The sequence below is a fragment of the Microtus oregoni genome, unplaced genomic scaffold (genome assembly GCF_018167655.1).
Source record: "Microtus oregoni isolate MIOR12 unplaced genomic scaffold, Mior012 000046F_ref0000063, whole genome shotgun sequence".
Classification (NCBI taxonomy): Eukaryota; Metazoa; Chordata; class Mammalia; order Rodentia; family Cricetidae; genus Microtus; species Microtus oregoni.
Window position 1 is genome coordinate 3,187,440 of NW_024543220.1, and position 22,134 is coordinate 3,209,573.

At 37.4% G+C, this 22,134-nt stretch overlaps 1 gene segment (V, D, J or C); it reads left to right on the forward strand.

The window, feature by feature from the left end:
- The window catches only part of LOC121435425, a 289,312-nt gene that overhangs the window by 182,814 nt on the left and 84,364 nt on the right, over positions 1–22,134 (forward strand). Inside the window, 1 exon segment of the C gene segment in view lies at positions 8,322–8,341. Coding sequence covers positions 8,322–8,341 — 20 coding nt within the window.

The window sequence follows — 22,134 nt, forward strand, 5'->3', positions numbered from 1 at the left end:
CCAAGGTCCTAGAAAGATATGGAAATTGTTGTCCCATGTGATACCGGCTGCAGGTGGCAGCTAAATGGTTTGCTGACCGTCAAAGCAGAGGTTACAATGGAACAAACTGCACACTCATTTTCCTTTAGGCATTTGTCTTCCTAGTAGAAAAAAAAACACAGAATTTTAAGTTTCCCTAACACTGCACTGTTTTGCCACATTGCACAATTGGGAACATCCAAGGACATAGGTGTTTCTGCACTTAGAGTGTAAAGTCCGCATTGCTCCCGCCATGTTCCTATGGAGTAGAGTTTCTCTGGGTTCCTCTGTAAGAGGAAAGGTAGAACTTTATAAATTCCACGTGGTTTTTTTCACAGTTGAATTAATCTCAGATTTTATCAGATCAACTCTTATTCATCCTTTCTTATTTCTTGTATCTTTTACTACTCTATAATCCCACTTTGCACATGAGGATAGGTTCCTCTTTAATCTCTACAATTTTATTCTATTGTTTTCCCCAACCTACTGTTTCTTTCATATCATGTCATGTAATCCAAAAATGTGATAATTTATTATGACAAACAATATTTCTTTCTGTATAGTGAAGAATTTTTTGGTTTTTTTTTTTTTTTTGGCAGAAATGAACACTTTAGGTAAAATCCCTGATTCAAAGATGGGAATGAGGACTCAGCTAATTTAGATTGATCCTCTTTCCCTATCCTACTTGATGCTCCTCACTTTGAATGTATACATCTTATTCAATATTCCTGCTGTGGGTAACTTCATTTGGAGATTTTATTTATTCCTCTACTTTATCCCAATCTAAAAGCAGATGAGAACTTTCTGGGTTTTGAAGTATCAAGAATCATTTGGGCTCCTATTTCAGATGGTGAAATTTAAGCTCTTCCTTGGTTGGATAAGTCACTGAGTCATTTATTGATTTGATAGTTTAGACATCCAACCTGTCATCTGGGTCATGTCTTGGATTGACACCCCGCTTCAAAGGATAAAGAAGAAGTGCGATTTTGCTTTTTGTCTGATTGCTTCCACACTCCATGACAAGTTTGTAAAACATAAATCCTAAAATATCCTGAGACATTGATTAGAATGAAACAAGCAGCTCTCTCAGAATTCTCTAGGATCAATACCACACTTGGAATGCTGTATCAGCAAGCCTCATAGAGTAAACAATTCAGAAATCTTGGCTTATCTGACTCAAGACAGCTACTGTTACTGTTGAACTATCTGGAACACAGCCTGTAAGTTAGTCAAAAAATCCCCTTTTAACATTTATTTATTTGTTCTATCATTTCTCTTCCATTACAGACCCTGAATAGTGCACTCCATGAGGTGGAACCCATCCCTGGCAGTACTAAAGTGTCCAAGAACCTGAGACTGGATAGTTTATAAGTACAAGGGAAACCTAATGTTATAATTCACTATAAGAACATAGCAACAAAATGACTCCCTGTAACAGTTTTCTGTACCCATAGAGACAAACCCATAAAATTTCATCAGAGAATCTTCTTGTAGTAGATAATAATTGGCACAAATACAACTGGACAATGTGCAGAGTTGAGAGCATTTTAAAGCTCTCAGTTCTAGATGGAATGTCTTCATCAAACCTCTCACTCTAAAGCTCCTGGTAAAACAGATTTGAAGCATTAGAAGTGGTAGATGACATCAAGGCATCAGTAAATTCCAGATACAATAAAAGTAATGCACATAGCGATTCAGAGAGCATCACAAGACCTGTATAGGACTGACTGCTTTCCCAAATTGAGAGGTGGTCCCAACCCTACCTATTCAAGGAGCTTTCTTGTACTTGATGCATTTGAAACAGAAAGTCAGTTTTCTCTACTGGAGTGTCACTAGGTATATCATCCACACATTAGGGAAGGCCACATGCCTATGTGAGTTGAGCCATAGAAAATGGTTTTTATGTTTTCTTATATATTTTTTTGTTCAGTTGGGTTTTCTCATCTTATTGTCTTTCCTTTTAGCATTTTGTTTATTTTCATTTTTGTATTATATTTTTGAGAGAGCAAGAAGGAAAATGAAATTAGTTGTGTAATAGTGTGGTGATAATATGTAAGGAGAAACATCGTAAGTGTATATTGCATGAACATTCATATAAAAATATTGTCATGAGGAAAATTAATATAAGAATTGAATATTGATTGCAGTGAAAGACTAGACCAATAAATTCAGTCATAAGTTACATATTATGATAATGCATCCATCTTGGTACTACAAAACTGAATAAATCAAACAAAATACAGTCAGCAGCATTAATAATGGAGTAGAAATGCTTAAGGATAGAATTCCAGATGTTTGAGACAATGTTAAGGAATTATTATGCCTAGAGAGTAATAAGAATAAGACAAAGAAAAATTAAAAGAAAAACAAAGTCTCAGATATATTTCCTCATGGGTTTTTGGTATAATTCTGGTTTCTGTGTCAAGTTTATCTTATCATTGTCCAGTCTGGATTTATTTTAGAGCTGTCTTTTCTTTGCCTACATGGTTTTATTCATGAACCAGTGACTTTTGTCAGCTGGGAAGTTTCGTATTCTTATTAGAGGCATCTCTAATACACAAAGTGGTACAAAAATCCAAGCCAAGTGGTGTGTTGAGAGTACATGAGAGTAGAGCTGACCAAAGTCCTGAGGTCTGCTCTGGAAGGGGAAAACTGAGGGAACTGAAATTCTACTGCCACATTTCAGTACATTCAAATACTGCTTAGTAGTAATAACAGGGTGGATGGGGATTCCATGGAAATAAGTGAGATAAAGAACATATAAGACCAGAACTCTCAACACTTGCTGGCACGGTATCTATGGGAACAGAGAAATACAAGGTCTTGGAGGTCTTACAGTCTCCAGCAATCCACATATGAAAGGACTTACACATTGCATTAGAGGACTATATCGGAAATTGAATAATCTTCCTTAACCTCAATTTCCTGTCAGTCTATCCACTTTTCTCAGAGTCTCATATACGAATAGCTAATGTGGTTGCATTCTAACCAGACAACGTAGCAAATTGTTTCTGAGTTTGAAACCTAAGATTGTCTACCTTATTTTTAAATCCTCCCAGAAATTTAATATCAAAAATTAGGCACCATCTCAGGGTGGTAAAAATTATATCTTATTCATTCCTGATTAGCTACTAATGTAAGCCAAAGTATATAAAAAAGAATACCAACCAAAATATAGTAAATATACACAGGCATGTGCATGAACATGTGCATGCATGCACCTGCACACACACACAGAGACACAAATGTCTCCCTGGAATTTATTACTAGAAACAACACGGTTTTTTTTTAATTATTGACACTTATTGTCAAAACCATATTTTTGCACTGAGCTTACATGTTAATAATTTTTGATGTCCTAGTGTATGAGTCAGGGTATTCTAATGTAAAACATCTGATAGATATATATATGAGCATTTATTAGAATGGGATACATGTTATGGTCCAGGTATTCCAATCATGACTATCTTATGTCAGAAAGGTAGAGAATCCTATAGTGGTTCACTGCATGGAGAATTGATGTCTCAGCACCTCCAAAGTACAATTGATTCTAAAGGGCTCTTAATAGCTACTGACTTTGAGTGTATATTGGATTCCTGGCTTAATTTCAATTTCTATTGCTGCAATGAAGCACCATGATCTAAAAGCAAGTTGGAGAGGAAAGAAACTATTTGTCATATATTTTCATTAAAGTAAGAATGGGCAGGAGAACAAGCAGGGAATGAAGGTGAAGCGGGAGTTGATACAGAATTCGTGGAGAGGTGCTGGTTATTGGCTTGCTCTTCATGACTTTTTCATGCTACTTTTAGACAATTTCTCAGGTGAAAAGGCATCCATCAAAATGAATTTGTTCTGAATACATTTCCACAACATGGTGGCAAAAAGTTAAAGTATGTAAATAGTCTGAAACCTTGACAGACATGGCAATATGTTAGTCCTTCAACTCAGGAATGACCCAGGAGTAAGGAAGAAGCAGGATACAAGGATGACAGCTCTGTGTGACTGTGGGAGTGTGAAGCTCACTGAGCTGTTGTGATAAGAGCTGTGGGCTGCTTCCCACCTCCGGGCTCCCAGCTACCAGATAGCTTATGCCCCAAAATAACAACACACAAATTTTATTCTTTTAAACACTGCTTGGCCCATTAGCTCTAGCCTCTTATTGGCTAATTCTCACATCTTGCTTTAACCAATATATAGTAATCTGTGTAGCACCACGAGGTGGATTACCAGGAAAGATCTTAACCTGCATCCATCTTGGAAAGAGAGCTATAGCATCTGCCTGACTCAGCTTCATTCTCCCAGCATTCTGTTCTGTCTACTCTGCCTATCTAAGCTGCTGTCCTTTCAAACGGACCAAGGCAGTTTCTTTATTAACCAATGAAAGTAACACATAAACAAATGACCCTCCTCCATCACCCAGCCATGCCAGTTATGGGACCACCACATATGCTATGAGGTCTATGGGGGCATTTCCTACAGTTTGCCCTGAGTTCCAGTTCCTCCCCTTTCCAGTTTCCTCCTCTAACCCAGTAGGTACAATTGGCACTTCTACCATATTACTGTGTAAATCCAGAACCATCCATAGTTTCAAGAGAACTCAAATAGATCTCACCTCCAATATATATTTCCTATATCTACAATCAGTCGGGAGAAAATCATCTGATATGAAAAACCCTCCAATCAGGTCTTACAAATAGGCACAAGTTGATATACCATCAGGCACTATCCTTCTATGGGTGGTTTATAGAAAAGTAAAATTAAAACTGAATAATTCATTATTTTATTGAGCTCTACATTTTTCTCTGCTTCCCTCCCTTCCTCTCCCCTCCCTCCTTCAACCCTAACCCAAGGTCCCCATGCTCCCAATTTACTCAGGAGATCTTGTCTTTTTCTACTTCCCATGTAGATTAGATCTATGTATGTTCCCTGGGATTGTGATTTGTGGGCTGGTTTTCTTTGCTTTATGTTTAAAAACCACTTATTAGTGAGTACATCTGATAATGGTCTATCTGGGTCTGGGTTACCTTACTCAAAATGATGTTTTCTAGCTCCACCCATTTGCCTGCAAAATTCAAGATGTCATTACTTTTTTTTCCTGTGTGTAGTACTCCATTGTGTAAATGTAATACATTTCCCTTATCCATTCTTTGGGTGAGGGATAATTATGTTGTTTCCATGTTGTGGCTATGACAAACAATGCTGCTATGAACATACCTGAGCACATGTCCTTGTGGCACGGTTGAGTATCCTTTGGATATATACCCAAAAGTGATATTACTGGGTCTTGAGGAAGTTTGTTTCCTACTTTTCTGAGAAATTGCTACACTGACATCCAAATACCAGTTTGCATTCCCAACAGCAATGCAGGAGTGTTCCCTTTACCCCAAAACTTCTCCAGCATAAGTTGTCATCAGTGTTTTTGATCTTAGCCATTCTTACAGGTATAAGATGGAATCTCAGATTTGTTTTGATTTGCATTTCTCTGATGACTAAAAATATTGAACATTTCCTTAAGTGTCTTTCAGCCATTTTAGATTCCTCTGTTCAAGTCTGTACTCCATTTTTTATTGGATTATTTGCTCTTTTGATGACCAATTTATTGAATTCTTTGTATATTTTGGAGATCAGACCTCTGTCTGATGTGTGGTTAGTGAATATCTTTTCCTATTCTTTAGGCTGTCATTTTGTCTTATCGAGCGTGTCCTTTGCTTTACAGAATCTTTTCAGTTTCAAGAGATCTTATTTCACTCATGAACATTGGTAAAAAAAAAAAATACTCAATAAAATACTGGCAAATCAAATCCAAGAACACATCAGAGCCATCATCCACCATGTGGTCGACTTCATCCCAGAGATACAGGAATGGTTCAACATATGAAAATCTGTCAACATAACCCACCATAGAAACAAACTGAAAAATAAAAACCATATGATCATCTCTTAGATGCCAAAAATGCTTTCAACAAAATACAACATCCTTTCATGATAAAGGTCTTGGAGAAAACAGGGATGCAAGGAACATACCTAAATAAAATAAAGGCAATATCCAGCAAGCCAACAGCCAACATCAAACTAAATGGAGAGAAACTCCCAGCATTCCCACTGAAATCAGGAATGAGACAAAGTTGTCCACTCTCTTCATATCTATTCAACATAGTTCTTGAGGTCTTAGCTAGAGCAATCAGACACTAAATGGAGATCAAGGGGATATAAATCAGAAAAGAAGTCAAACTCTCACTAATTGCTGATGATATGATAGCTTACATAAGTGATCCCAAAAATTCTACCAAGGAACATTCACAACTCATAAACACATTCAGTAATGTAGCAGGATACAAGATTAACTAAAAAAAAAAAAATAGTAGTCCTTCTGTACACAGATGATAAAAGGTCTGAGAAAGAAATCAGAGAAATATCACCCTTCACAATAGCCACAAATAGCATAAAATATCACGGAGTAACTCTAACCAAACAAGTGGAAAACTTGTATGACAAAAACTTTAAATCTTTGAATAAAGAAATTGAAGAAGACACCAGAAAGTGGAAAGACCTCTCATGCTCTTGGATAGGTAGAATTAGCATAGTAAAAATAGCAGTCTTACCAAAAGCAATCTACATATTCAATGCAATGCCTATTAAAATCCTAGGGATAATTTAAGACAAAAAATAAGGTTCACCTTTGACTGAGAACAGGACTATACTCTTATTACACATAATAGTAGTATTTATTAAATCTTACATTTTTACCTGTACCTTACCCTTATTCAGATATCTTGCTGAACATTGCCCAAAGCCATTCTATTCTTCAAAATGAATATAGACTTTTAGCAAAAGCTGTTTATACTAGAATATACTAGTTTTGTTTAATACAGATATTCAGGTCTACATTTATCAGCCTTAGTGTCATCATGACCTGTATTTCCATTATTATTTGTATAATCTCCATGTTCCTTGGTGACCTTAATATAACATGACCATGAAGGGCAAATATCTTGAAATTGAGATCAACGTAGAGCATTGTATTCATGTCTACTCCACTAATCAAATCTCACCTTTTCCCACCCACTGTGTCTAAAATCCATGATCCAGGTTATAAATCAGAGCATCTAAAAGCCAACATGTGTTAGGAACTCAACATCCTTTTCTAGCATCATTGGTGTTTATTGTTGGACCACAGAACTCTTACATTTCCATTTCCTATTAAGTAGATTGAGAACACGTTAGAGTAAAGAAGATTAGAGACCATTCATAGGCTATTCAGGAGTGGTAGGTTTCATAGACACCCTCTATCTACAAGAACTAGACCTTCTTGAAAGTTACAAAAAATAAACCAATTTTTCAACAAGTATTTCTAAGCTGCCCATAGAGTCTTTGTGTGGAACCTCAAATCCTATGTTATTTATGAGGGACAGGGTGTTCCTTAATTTCTCTTAGTAATTCTGCTCAAAGAATAATATCAACTCATTAGAAGGGTAATATAAATCTGAGGGATCCACCTTCCAACATTATAATAAATTTGCCTCTCCCTTTATCATCATTCTAGTGGCTTTTCTGATAAGGATGATGAAAAGATCACAGAGGCTACCCTGTCCAGAGAAATTTGTTCTCAACTGGGTGTCCCAGAACCCTGGCCACCACTTCTCTGGAGGTGTCATCATCAAAGACCAGTGACTGATGTCTGTGGCTCACTGCTACAAGTCATAATTGATGGTTCTCAGTCTGCAGTGCACAGGAGTGGGGCATCTTTACAATAAGCACCAGTATGGGCAAGTAATAAAATTGTAGGTGAGAGGGGAAAGATGTGTAAAAGAGAAGTTGGTGGTAGCAGTTGATATTCATGGAGTTTCTATGAACATAGGCTCATAATAGAATGGTTCAAACACCATTTTAAAAAAAACTTAAATAGGAAGTAGAATGTGCTTTTAAAAAAGAGACTTATGTGTTACTGTCTGTTTCAAAGAGAATTTCCCTTGATGAGAGAAGAAAACTAAAGTTACCTGTGGACACGTGTTGTAGGAAGTCTTGTAGCTTGTGGCTACCCACCTACTGGGGTGTGGTCTCTTATACTATATATGTGGATGTAACTTATGGCTTGCATTATGCATTTGTTAAGGAGATGATAAAGACTTGGGCTTCTAATATCAGGGAAACCCCTCACAACTTTTTCCAGTTAGTTTCAGCAGTCCTGGATGATGGACCTTTATTGATGTTTAGAATTTATTTCAGGGAGAAGTCCAAAAATATGGAACAACAGGGAAAAGCAAGAGGCCTTGAGATTTCCCAAGATCAAATTCTTGGTGAAGGCCCTTATGCTGACCCACAGGTCCAAGCTTTTTATGACGAAGAAATTTTGTCCCTATGCCACAAAGCAGCCTTAAATGCTTGGGTCAGGATTCAAGAACTAGGAAACATAACTGAACCATATACCAGGGTTAAACAGAAACAGAGAGTTCTTTACTGACTTTTTGCAAAGATTAAGTAAGACATACAAGTAGGAATAACAGACCCAGGTGCTAGAAGTGTAATTTTCTAATCTCTACTTTTTGAAAATGCAAACTACTTAGAAGGCAAAAGATAATTGGGCATTTAAAGGTTATATCAGCACCTATGGAGGAATGGATTTTGCATACAATAAATTTGATTATAACGCTGAATCTTGGGTAGGGAAGCAATTTCCAAAGTAATGAGGAGACATAAAATGGCCAAAAGTTTTAATTATGGTATAATAGGACGTCTGAGAAGGAATTGTAGACAGGGAATTTCTAGGAACAATATCTTCTCTGGGAAGGGCAAAAATAAGAGACCTTGGTCTTCAGATATATGTAGAAGGTGTGGCAAAGGCCGACATTGGATCAATGAATGCAGATAAACAAGGGACAAACAAGGCAACCAAATACCATCAGGAAACTCCTTGAGGGGTCTCTCACAGGCCCCCAAGCCAAAAGTGGTCCATGTGGAGGACATGTCACACTAGGAAAATTTAAAAAATTCAGAGCCTTCTGTAAAAGACCATACTGTTCTAAATGATGGCATAAACATGGTGGGCAAATAACTCAAAAATTCCAATAGGAAATAAGAAACGTATATTCTGGCAAACTTCTATAAATGATCAAAGACCAAAGCTAAGAGTGCATATAAAGGGCATTGTTATTGTTAGCTTGATAGACACGGGTACAGATGTGAGTATCATTACTCCAGAATATTGGCATCCAAATTGGCCTCTTCAAGAGGCAGATGTTCAATTACTAGGAATTGGAACCATATTTCAAGTTAAACAAAGCACAAGATGGGTTAACTGTGTTGGGCCAGAAGGTCCAAAGAGGGAAGCTGAGGCCATATGTAGCTGATATTGCAATAAATTTATGGGGCTGCAATGAAATATGCAGATTAACATTCCTGCAGTCCCAAGAACTCGAAATTCTGGGAAGGAGATAATAAGATACTATGAACAAAAGTCATCAGCCATTCAGGCTGTACAAGAACATAAAGCAACTAGCGAACCTTTAGAGGTTACCAACAGCTGTACCTTTAAAATGGTTAACTGAGAAACCAATATGATTTAAACAGTAGCCTCTAGCCAAGGCTTTAGAACAACTGGTACAAGAGCAACTAAATGTCCACCATAATGAAGAATCAACTAGCCCTTGGAATGCTCCTGTATTTATTGTAAAAAAAATGGTAAATGGAGAATGGTGACAGATCTAAGAGCCATCAATAGGATAATTAAATGTATGGGCCCTCTACAATCTGGAATTACTCTCCCTTCTCTATTACAAAAATGATGGCTTCTTATAGCTATTGACTTAAAAGATTGTTTCTTCACTATACCTTTAAAAGAAAAGGATAGAGAAAAAATTGCCTTTGCAGTGCCTACTTATAATAATTCTCAGCCTACTAGGAAATAGCAATGGACAATTTTCCCACAGGGAATGCTCAATAGCCCCACTATGTGCCATTGGAAATAATATGTAAGCAATTTCCTAAGTCTATAATTTACCATTACATGTATGACATTTTGCTATTTGATTCAAACATAGATACTTAAGAAAGAATTTTTGATTAAGTAAAGAAAGTTTTGCCAAAATGGGAATTGCAAATTACTCCTGAAAAAATAGAGAGAAAATATTCTGTCAATTACCTAGGTTATAAAATAGGCTTGTAGAAAATTAGAACATAAAAGGCACAAATTAGGAGATACTGGTTACCAACTCTTAATGACTTTCAAAGATTGTTAGGAGACCTTTTCAGTCTATGACTGGTTGTTGGGATAACACCTGATTCATTTAAACAAAACTTTAGATCAAAAGAAAGACTTGAACTGTCCTGGTGTGGGAAATTGTATTCTGTCAATTATGTTTTAAATAAATGCTGATTGGCCAGTAGACAGGCAGGAAATATAGGTGGGACAGCCAGATAGGAAGTAGAGGTAGGGCAATGAGGACAAGAGTATTCTGGAAAGAAGGAAGCCCATTCCTCCACAGTCCTGTCCAGACACAGAAGAATGAAGATGTGGCCTGCTCCAATAAAAAAGGTACTGAGCCATGTGGCTAACATATACTAGAATAATGGGTTAATGTAATTTATAAGAGTTACTAAAAAGCCTGAGCTAATGGGCCAATTAGTTTAACACTAATATAGACCTCTGTGTAATTTCTTCGGGGGCTTACCAGCGGTGGGAACCAGCAAGCCCTCATGTTACATAGTCCAAAAGAACTAAGAGCTGAAGCAGAAAAGGAATTGACAATTGTCGAGGAAAAACTAAAGGAGGCACATGTAGACAGGGTGAATCCAAATCTTAGTTTTGTTTTGTTTTTGTAGCTTTATTCTTTGTGTGTGTGTGTATTTTATTTATTTATTTATTTATTTATTTATTTTTATTTAAGATTTCTATCTCTTCCCCACCACCACCTCCCATTTCCCTTCCCCTCCCCCAATCAAGTCCCCCTCCCCCATCAGCCCAAAGAGCAATCAGGGTTCCCTGCCCTGTGGGAAGTCCAAGGACCACCCACCTCCATCCAGGTCTAGTAAGGTGAGCATCCAAACTACCTAGGCTCCCACAAAGCCAGTACGAGCAATAGGATCAAAAACCCATTGCCATTGTTAATGAGTTCTCAGTTGTCCTCATTGTCTGCTATGTTCAGTGAGTCCGGTTTTATCCCAGGCTTTATCAGACCCAGGCCAGCTGGCCTTGGTGAGTTCCCGATAGAACATCTCTCAGTGTGTGGGTGCACACCTCGCGGTCCTGAGTTCCTTGCTCGTGCTTTCTCTCCTTCTGCTCCTGATTTGGACCTTGAGATTTCTGTCCGGTGCTCCAATGTGGGTCCCTGTCTCTGTCTCCTTTCATCACCTGATGAAGGTTAATATTCAGGAGGATGCCTATGATTTTCTTTGGGATCCCCAAGAGAGGCCTTATCATACAACAAAAGTATAGGCCAAATCTCAGTTTTATTCTAGTCATATTGCCTCCAGAATTTCTCCTATGGGAATTTCAATGCAGAGGGAGGATATCATTTTAGAATGGATCTTTTTACCACATAAACCACATAAAATATTAAAAAGTTATGTGAAAAAAGTCTCTGAATTAATTATAAAAGGTAAATTGAGACTTCATCAATTAGCAGGTGTAGACCCAGCAGAGATTATAGTGCCTTTCACTACTGATGAAATAAAATAGTTATGGGTAGACAATGAACCATGGCAAAGAGCTTGTGCTAATTTTTTGGAAGAAATTAATAACAACCATCCCAAAAGCAATAGACTTGGCCTTTTAAAGAGAACTTCTTTGATTCTTCCCAGAATTGTACATGATGCTCCAATAACTGGAGCCAATACATTTTATACTGATGCTAATAAATCAGGGAAGGCAGGTTACAAATTAGAAGAATTAAGGAAGGTAGAACAAAGCCCTTATAATTCTGTTCAGAAGGCAGAATTATATGCCATTCTCATGGTGCTAAGGGATTTTTGAAGAACCTCTTTTTTTTTTATTTTCGAGACAGGGTTTCTTTTTAGCTTTTTTTTTTGGTTCCTGTCCTGGAACTAGCTCTTGTAGACCAGGCTGGCCTCGAACTCACAGAGATCTGCCTGCCTTTGCCTCCCAAGTGCTGGGATTAAAGGTGTGCGCCACCACTGCCCAGCTTAAAGAACCCCCTAATATAGTTACTGATTCACAATATGCAGAAAGAGTTATCTTGCAGATTGAAACCACTGAATTTATACCAGATGATACAAAATTGTCTTCATTATTCATCCTGTGTTGTGATCTAACTGCCCTCACTCCCCTTGACGAAGAGCAGAACTTTCTTGTGGTCTGTAATTGACAAGAATGTTTGTGTTCTTTCTGGCCCAAGGTTTTCCACAGAAGCAGTAGAGGTATAAAAGGTTTTAGCTGGGCAAAATAAAGGTTGCTGGTCTTCCACCTGAAAAGAAGACTCCGTGTCTCAATTCCAGCATCCCCTGCCAGTCTCAGCTATCCTGGCTGCACAGATGTGACAATCCAGGTGCAGGACATAATCAGGAATAGGCTTTGTCCTATATACACAACACACGTCCAATCCCACATAGGTCTGTCAGGCCCTGTAGCACAAAGTAAAGCATAAATTGATCAATTATTAATTGGAAGTTTGTTGCAGGCCTCAGAATTTCATCAAAAGCATAACACCAATAGCAAAGGTTTAAAGAAAGAGTTTTCTATTGCATGGCAACAAGTTAAGGAGATTATACAGAGATGCCCTACTTGCTCTTTCTATAACCAAACACCATGACCTGTAGGGACTAACCCAAAGGGTACTCAAATGAATGAAATCTGGCAGATGGATGTTCCACTTTGCAGAATTTGGAAAATTAAAATATGTATACCACACCATTGACACTTGTTTGGGTTTTCAGTGGGCAATTCCTTTATGATCAGAAAAGGTTGATTCAGTAATCACACATTTATTAAAAGTTATGGCCATCATGGGTACACCTGCACATATAAAGACAGATAATGGCCCAGCATATGTCCCTAGGAAAATGAAATTTTTTTTGCTTAATATAATATTAAGTATATTACAAGTATATGACATAATCCTACAGGTCAAGCAGTTATAGAAAGATTAAATTAAACAAACAAAAAAAGTGGGGAAATGTCCCCAGAAATAGATTACATAATGCTTTATTTACCTTGAATTTTCTTAATGCTAACGAGAAAGAGACAGAGCAGCATAAAGACATTGGTTAATGGAAAAGTTTTCTAAATTAAATCAACTGGTTTAGTTCAAGGATGTGCTGACCTCACAAAGGAAGCCAGAAGATGTGTTACATTGGGGAAGGGACTTTGCTCTTGTTTCCACAGGAGAAGAAAAATTATGGATACCGTCAAAACTAATAAAGATTTGGTTTGAAGAGGAAAACCCTCTTGAAAAGGAGAAATAACAACTCATCCACAATGGTGATAACCATACAGATGGTAAGGAAAGCATATAGGATGGAGGCAGGGTTCTGTTTTTGTCTTTGCAGAAAAACACTCATCTTCAAAAAATTCAAGGGACCCTCGATGTTTGAATAATGACAGATGGAAAAGTAACTACACAATAAGGATCATCAAGAAAATCAAATATGTTTTGTAAGTACAAATCTTTAAAAATGTATATAAATATATAGAGAGCTGGTTTTGGAGCTGGATGATGGCTTTGTCTTTCTTTAAATCCAATAATGTTTTTAAAAAGAAAAACCCAGAGTTTCTGTCTCATGTCAGGAACCATGATATGGGGCAGAAAGAAAAGAGTATTTAGAAAAAATTTCTTACTTTTCTTCATATCTATTTTTGTCTTTATCATACTTTTTATTTAACATATATGTCTGTATATGTCTATGTAAATAATGCTTACGTTTTCCACAATGAACAACGAATTTTCCTTCAGTAATCTTTGAAGTTTCCAGGAAGAAGATCCACCTCCACCTGGATGATATGATTTCATGATCTTGATACCACTACTACAAGACCTGTTTTGGATATCAGCAGCTTAAATGGTTCCATCTTGATTAGCTAAAATGGTGCATATATTTTTACAACATTCTGTCCAGACCTCCACCAATTACTCAGAGACCCTTTGCAATTTTTCCAGGCATTAATCTTTGAACGTAACCCTCATTTTGTTTTCACAGGATTCCATAGAAAAAATGTCATCCTCATACAAAGTTAAATTATATTGAATATTGTATGCATGCATGCTTCTACTTCTGCTTAATACATTTTTATATAAATTTATTATATATAAATTTATTATATTGCAAATTTATATAAATTTATTATATTGCAGTGTACATTTCTACCTCTGATCAGGATACTTACACATTGTTTACATTTGGAGGTCATTGTCCTCATTTATTGTCTTAGTCTTTAAGTTATAGATATTAAGAATTATAGATCAATAGTCATCTATGTTTGTCATACTTATAGTTAGACTAATCAGGTTTTTTAGATACATAGAGTTTATATTCTTCATAGATAATCTTCAACCACTTCAAAGAGCTGTAGAAAATGATCTTTAAACAACTTAGAGTTCTGTTGAAGTGAGACACAATTGTTCCTGGCAGCACTGATCTATTCCTGAGAGAATGTTAAGCACCGAAGACACTCTACTTGGAGCGTGTTGTCTTCTTGGAAAAAACTGGCCTTTGGGCAAAGAAATGCCCATGCTTCAATCACTGAGAAGATACATAGTATCTGGAAATTGATAAGCAGGACTGTCTAATCTTGCCAAGACAGGGTAAGATAGTTTCAAAATTTTTCTTGCTTTTAAAAATAGTCTGTCAGATATTCTAGGGCTTAGCTAAAGTTGATTGCTTCAATGTTGCAAATGAGGCTTTGGGTGATTGCCCAGGTAGCCAGTTGTCTCTGTCATTTGTTGCACATTTTGGAAGTTGCTTGATTGCACTTCCTACTTACACAAGTAACATTATTTCCCTTCTCAGATTTTCAATGGAGTTGAATACTAGATAATTGTAGTTACTCTCCTCTCATGACTTGGCCAAGTTATTTATTATACAAGACTTAAGCTAGTTAGGATAGGATATTTGTTCTTATTGTATATAATTTTGTATTAGGCTTAGAACTCTCTTATTTAAACAAAAGGGGGAGGTGCTATAGGAAGGCTTGTAGCTGTAGTTACCTGCCTACTAAGGCTTGGCCTCTAATACTATATACGCAGATGCAGAACCTGCATCTGCCCCTTTTCTTTCTTCCTTTTTTTTCCCGGCTGCTCATTTGGATTATTGGATTGTGGGATTGGATCTTTGTCCACTGTTTAAGCAGAGAATTCTGATTTGTGAGTTTGCCCCTAAAGAAATAACTATTTCTTATTTCTGACCTAGTGTGGGATTTCTTTCGAGCATCCATTCATCATCTGTTTTGATCATCAGGCATGAAGAGAAAATTTATTCTTAAGTTGTTTACTACAATACATAGACATCAGAAACATTTACTCAATAGCAACAGAATGATGGAAGCAAAAAAGAGGGGGAAGTGGTGCGAGAAAATTGTCTGTATTCTGTCAATCATATTTTAAATAAATGCTGATTGACCAGGCAGGAAGTATAGGCGGATCAACCAGACAGGAAGTAGAGGTGGAGCAATGAGAACAGGAGTATTCTGGGAAGGAGGAAGCCCATTCCTCACCATTCCTGCCCAGAACACTGAAGAAACAAAATGTGAGCTACCCCGCTGAGAAAGGTACTGAGCCATGTGACTAACATAGATAAGAACAATGGGTTAATAGAAGCTACATGAGCTAATAAGTAGCCTGAGCTAATGGGCCAATCAGTTTTATAACTTATGGAGATCTCTGTGTGATTTTCTGTGGGCTTTGCCGGCTGTGGGGTATTAGGCAGGACAGAAACTCCAATGAGCAGCCCCTCATGTCACAGGAACCAACCTCAGTTTTCAGAGGAATGGGTTCAGATATCATCTATGAAGAAGTCACTTCTCATCAGAGATGTAGATTCTCATATCTGAAAAAGAGATGACAATATCTGTTATCTGCATTTCACAAGGTGAGGGCATCTAAGATATAAGAGTGAGGCAACCATAATGGTCTCATCAGAACATTTCACTCTAGAGTATGACTACCATGCTCAAATTTTACACTATCTAATGCATGAACTTAGAAACTTTAACCTCACTCTGTAAAGACAACTTAATCATCTATAAAATGCAGGTTAGAATAAATAAAAGGCCCATAGAAGACTACAACATAAAGTATACACAAAATGAAAATAAACATTCTTTCCAAAATCAAAAAGCAGTTATTTAAGATACCAATCATTGAATTGAGACTAGAAGAATGTTTCAGAGAAATATACAAAGGAATCTGTATATTGGCATTAATAGCAAAAAAAAAAAATAGCATCGACTTTCAAATGGAGTGTAAACAGCTGGTTTGATAAATCTACCTTACTCATCTCACCCTAGAATATGAGGTGATGGTTATGATCTGTAGTAGTCTTCTTAACCTATGATTCTTGATAACGTAAAAAAAATGATCTCAGGTGATAAGTGGGAGCAAAAAAATTAAATGCTTAAACTTCACAATATATCGGTATAACACAGTTGTGTTATGCCCCTCAATATTTCTTAACAGCTATAGCATCATAGTGAGAATAATGAACCTGAACATAACTCCAGCTAAAATGATCTTCCAAATACTGTTGAGAAAAATACCCTTGTGGGCCACCTGGATGGTGAATGCTGGAATGTGGAAATACCTGACTTTTCCTTCAAGCAGTAGTTTTATACATATTTCATAGCATGAAAATAAGATAGCAATATGCTAACTACATTATAGGATTTGTTCTTACAGTTCAGGCTAACAATAAAGAGATCTTCATACTCTGAGACTTGTCTATGAGCACCAGCAAGGTCACAGCACCATATTCTGCCTTAGATCCCTGGAGGGTTGAAAGAATTCCTGTGATATGAGTGTTCTTTCACTTTTTCTCCAAAAATTGCATTCTCTTTCTTTCCCCTCTTCAGTAAATTACTCCTTGGGTGAGAATCCTGAACATATTTCTTGAATGTTTACAGGAGATTGTTGTAGGGTGACCAATGTGGGGCTGCCCTATCAAAAGGCCAAGGCAGTCTCTTTATTCAACCAAATGAAAGCAACACACAAAGAGAAGAAGGACCTCCTACACCAGAAGATGAGAAAGGGCCTATGAAAGAAGCTGTATCAGAAAATTTGAATATGGTCTAGTTCTTATAGATTGTGGGTGGCTATGAAAAACCTTATACCCAAAAGAGTCTATAAATTGTCTCTAAATTCTGTTACTCTAAACTTGACCTATCTACTTAATAGGAAATGAAAATGTAAGGGTTCTGTGGATCAGCACTAGAACATCAATGATGATTAAAAAAAGGTGGTATAGTTCCTAACAAGTGTTGGCTTTTAGATGCTCTGCTTTTTACCACTGAAACCTGCTGTGAGGGATGGTTTGTACAAAGTTAACTGATTTGTAAATGGTCACACTCAATATAGGCGACATTAATCAATATGTTCTGATACAAACAGCACTATTAAGTACCTGCTTGCTATGTAGAATCGTGTGGTATATCTGTAATATGCTTTATGTTGTAATATGCAGGAAAAGTTTCATTTTACTAGAGACATATGCTGGCATATCATCAGTATTAATTTGTACAGGTATCCCCAAGATGGCCATAACTACAAGTAAATGTGTAATTACAGAATCAGCCTCAGTCAGTGGTGACTCTTCTTTTATTGAATCCATTTTTTAACTTAAATCTTCTACAAGATGCATTATCTACAGTTCCTATGGTACAAGCTATCCATAGAAGGAATGTGTGCCAGCTGTGTGTCAGCTGTGCCTAATAATGTTACCCGATTGGGGAATTCTTCCTGTCAGATGCTGGGAGGTGATATCATGGTTGATGTCTCTGAAAAGTAGTAATGGTTCTGTACTTAACAGCGGTGGGAGAGAAGCTTAGTGAAAACCTTGACTAATGGGTTTGAGGGGGCAAACTGACAGGAAGGTGGAGGATTGAAACTCAGAAGAAACTACAGGAAAAGCCATCATAGGATTCATAGCATTTGTTGTGATCCTGTTACTGGAATGGCTGGGTGAGTTTCACACATGAAGAGCCATTCAGAGTTGTCATTTCTGCATCCTGTTCTCATTCATTTCCTCCTAGGCTCATACCTACATGGAAGGACTGTTGTGTTGCCATGTCTGTCAGGTTGTTCCAACTATTCACATACTTTCACTTTTCACAAACACGTTAGTTGGAGGAGTTTAGAAGGGATTGATTTGGATGGGTTCTTTTTCACCTGAGAAGTTATCTAAAATGGGCATGCCGCTCCAGGGCCATATGAAAACATGAAAATCGTTTGGGCATGTGAGACTGGCTGCAGGTGGCAGCTAAATGTTCTGCTGACAATCATATCAGTGATCCCATGGGACAAACTACACATTTTGGGGAGGGACATTTTATTTCTGGAAAGAAATGAACATAGAGTTTTCAGTTTCTCTAATGGTGCACTGTTTGTTTTTGTTTTTGTTTTTTTGCTACCCCATGTAAATGGTACCATCCAAAGACAGGAGAGTTTCTGTACATGGAATATGAAGTCCAGTTTGTTCCTTGCATGTTCTTTGGAATGTCATAGAGGAATGGTGGAAGTTTATAGATGCCACGTGGTTATTTCATATTTAAATTACTCTCCAATTTTCTCAGATCACTTTAGCCATACTTCCTTATTTCTTGTATCTTTTACTATGCTACACTCCCTATTTCTAATTCCAGGACATGTTCCCATTCAATCTCAATTCTTTTCTTCTATTATTTTCCCTAGCCTACCATTTCTTTCATGTCCTACTTTCATTTTAGCTAATGAAATTTTAAAATATAACTCCAGTAGCATAGACACTGAGAGTAACAATAAATAAATGGAACCCCCTGAAACAGAAAAGCTTCTATAAAGCAAAGGACACAGTCAATAAGACAAAAAAAGCAACATACTGAATGGGAAAAGATCTCCAAAATATATAAAGAACTCAAGAAATTAGACAGTAAAAATCCAAATAACCCAATTAAAATATAAGGTACTGAACAAAACAAAGAATTCTTAATAGAATTCTTTTTTTTCTTTTTTTATTTATTTATTTATTAAAGATTTCTGTCTCTTCCCCGCCAATGCCTCCCATTTCCCTCCCCCTCCCCCAATTAAGTCCCCCCCCAGCCCGAAAAGCAATCAGGGTTTCCTGTCCTGTGGGAAGTCCAAGGAACCCCCACCTCCATCCAGGTCTAGTAAGTTGAGCATCCAAACTGCCTAGGCTCCCACAAAGTCAGTGTGTGCAGTAGGATCAGAAACCCATTGCCATTGTTCTTGAGTTCTCAGTAGTCCTCATTGTCCGCTATGTTCAGAGAGTCCGGTTTTATCCCAGGCTTTTCCAGACCCAGGCCAGCTGGTCTTGGTGAGTTCCCAGTTAAATAAGGAGAACCCAAAGAAAAACATATAGGCATCCTCCTGAATATTAACCTTCAGCAAGCGATGAAAGGAGACAGAGACAGAGACCCACATTGGAGCACAGGACTGAAATCTCAAGGTCCAAATCAGGAGCAGAAGGAGAGAGAGCACAAGCAAGGAACTCAGGATCGTGAGGGGTGCACCCACACACTTAGACAATAGAAGATTTCAAATGGGCAAAAGATACTTAAGGAAATGTTCAACTTCCTTAGCTATCAGGGAAATGTAAATCAAAACAAACCTGAGATACCTTCTTACACCTGCCAGAATGGCTAAGATCAAAAACACTAATAATAGCTTATGCTGGAGAGTATGTGGAGTAAGGGGAACACTCATCCATTGATGGTGGGAATGCAACCTTGTACAACGATGTTGTAAATCAGTATGGAGGTTTTTCAGAAAATTGGAAATCAACCTATCTCAGGATCCAGCAATACCACTCTTGGGAATATACCCAAAAGATGTCCAATCATACTACAAAAGTATTTGTTCAACTATGTTCATAGCAATATTATTTGTAATAGCCAGAACCTGGAAACAACCGAGATGCCCTTCAACTGAAAAATGGATAAAGAAAGTGTGGCACATTTACACATTAGAGTATTATGCAATGATGAAAAACAATGACATCTTGAATTTTGCATGCAAATAGATGGAATTAGAAAGCACTATCCTGAGTGAAGCAACCAAGATCCAAAAAATGAATATGGTATGTACTCACTTCTAAGTGGATACTAGCTATAAACAAAGGACATTGAGTCCATAGTTCATGATTCTAAAGAAGCTAAGCAATAAGGTGAATCATATGTGTGTGTGTGTGTTCTCTGTCTCTGTCCTTCCTCCATCTTGATTAGCCCGTTCCCTCTAGTTCTCCTACTCCCTCTCCTCTCCTCTTTTACTTCTGCCCTCCCTTCTCCCCTGACCCAAATGCTCCAAATTTTCTCAGGCTATTTTGGCTACTTGCCCTTTCCAGGGGGATCTATATATATTTCTCTTAGGGTTCTCCTTGCTACTTAGCTTCACTGGGGTCATGGACTATAGGTGCAGGACCCTTTGCTTAACAGCTACTATCCACTTATGAGTGAGTACATACATGCTCATCTTTCTGGGTCTGGGTTACCTCACTCAGGGTGTTTTTTTTTCTAAATCCATACATTTGCATGCAAATTTCAAGATGCTATGTTTTTTTTACCACTAAGTAGTTCTCCACTGTGTAAATGTACCACATATTCCTTATCCAATCTTTAGTTGAGGGGCATCTAGGTTGTCTCCAGGTTCTGGGTATTACAAATAATGCTACTATGAACATAGTTGAACATATGTCTATATAGTGTGATTGAGCACCCTTTTGGTATATGCAAAAGAGTGGTATTGCTGGGTGCTAAAGTAGGTTGATTCCCAATTTTCTGAGAAGCCATCATACTAATTTCCAGAGTAGTTGTACAAGTTTGCATTCCCACCAGGAATGGAGGAGTGTTCCCCTTACTCTGCATCCTCTCCAGCATAATTTATCATTGGAGTTTTTATCTTAACAATTCTGACACGTTTATGATGGTATCTCAGAGTTTGATTTGCATTTTTCTGATGGCTATGGATACTGAACATTTCCTTAAGTGTATTTCTGCCATTTGAGATTCTTCTCTTGGGAATTCTCTGTTTAAATCTATACCCCATTTTAAAATTGGATTATTGGTATTTTACATATAATTTCTTGAGTTCTTTATATATTTTGGAGATTAGTCCTCTGCCAGATGTGGGGTTGGTGAAGATCTTTTTCCATTCAGTGGGCTACCTTGTTGTTTTATTGAGTGTGTCCTTTGCTTTCAGAAACTTCTAAGATTCAGGAGGCCCTATTTATTTATTGTTGCTCTCAATGTCTGTGCTACTGGGGTTATATTTAGGAATTGGTCTCCTGTGACCATAAACTGAAGGCTACTTCCTACTTTTTCTTCTACTAGGTTCAGTGTGGTCAGATTCATATTGAAGCTTTTAATCCAATTGGACTTGAGTTTTGTGCATGGGGATAGATATGAAACTGAAGTTAAATTAGAACAAGTGTTCATGTAGACTCTCAAATACTGCCTTCAATAAGATTGTTTGGCCTTTAAGCAAGTTTTGGGTGCATTTTCTCTTTTTTTGAAAAAATTGTCCATCTTAGAGTATATTTTGATTATGGTTTGCTCTTTCCCAATTCCAGTGAGATGTTTACAGTTTCCTTAAATGATGAGGGAGAGTCTTCTGTTTTGTGTTAATTTCATTGGTTAAATAAAGAGACTTCCTTGGCCCTGATAGGACAGAAAATTAGGTAGGTGGAGTAGACAAACAGAATTCTGGGAGAAAGAAGCCAAGTCAGTCAGTCGTCATGATTCTCCCACCAGACACAGATGCAGGTTAAGCCACCTCATGGTGCTACACAGAATATTAGAAATGGGTTAGATCAATATATAAGAGCTAGCCAATAAGAGGCTGGAACTAATGAGCCAGGCAGTGTTTAAAAGAATACAGTTTCCGTTTAATTATTTCGGGTATAAAGCTAGCCGTGCAGGCGGCCAGGTGCCAGGAACGTAGCCCGCCGCTCCTATTACAATACTTA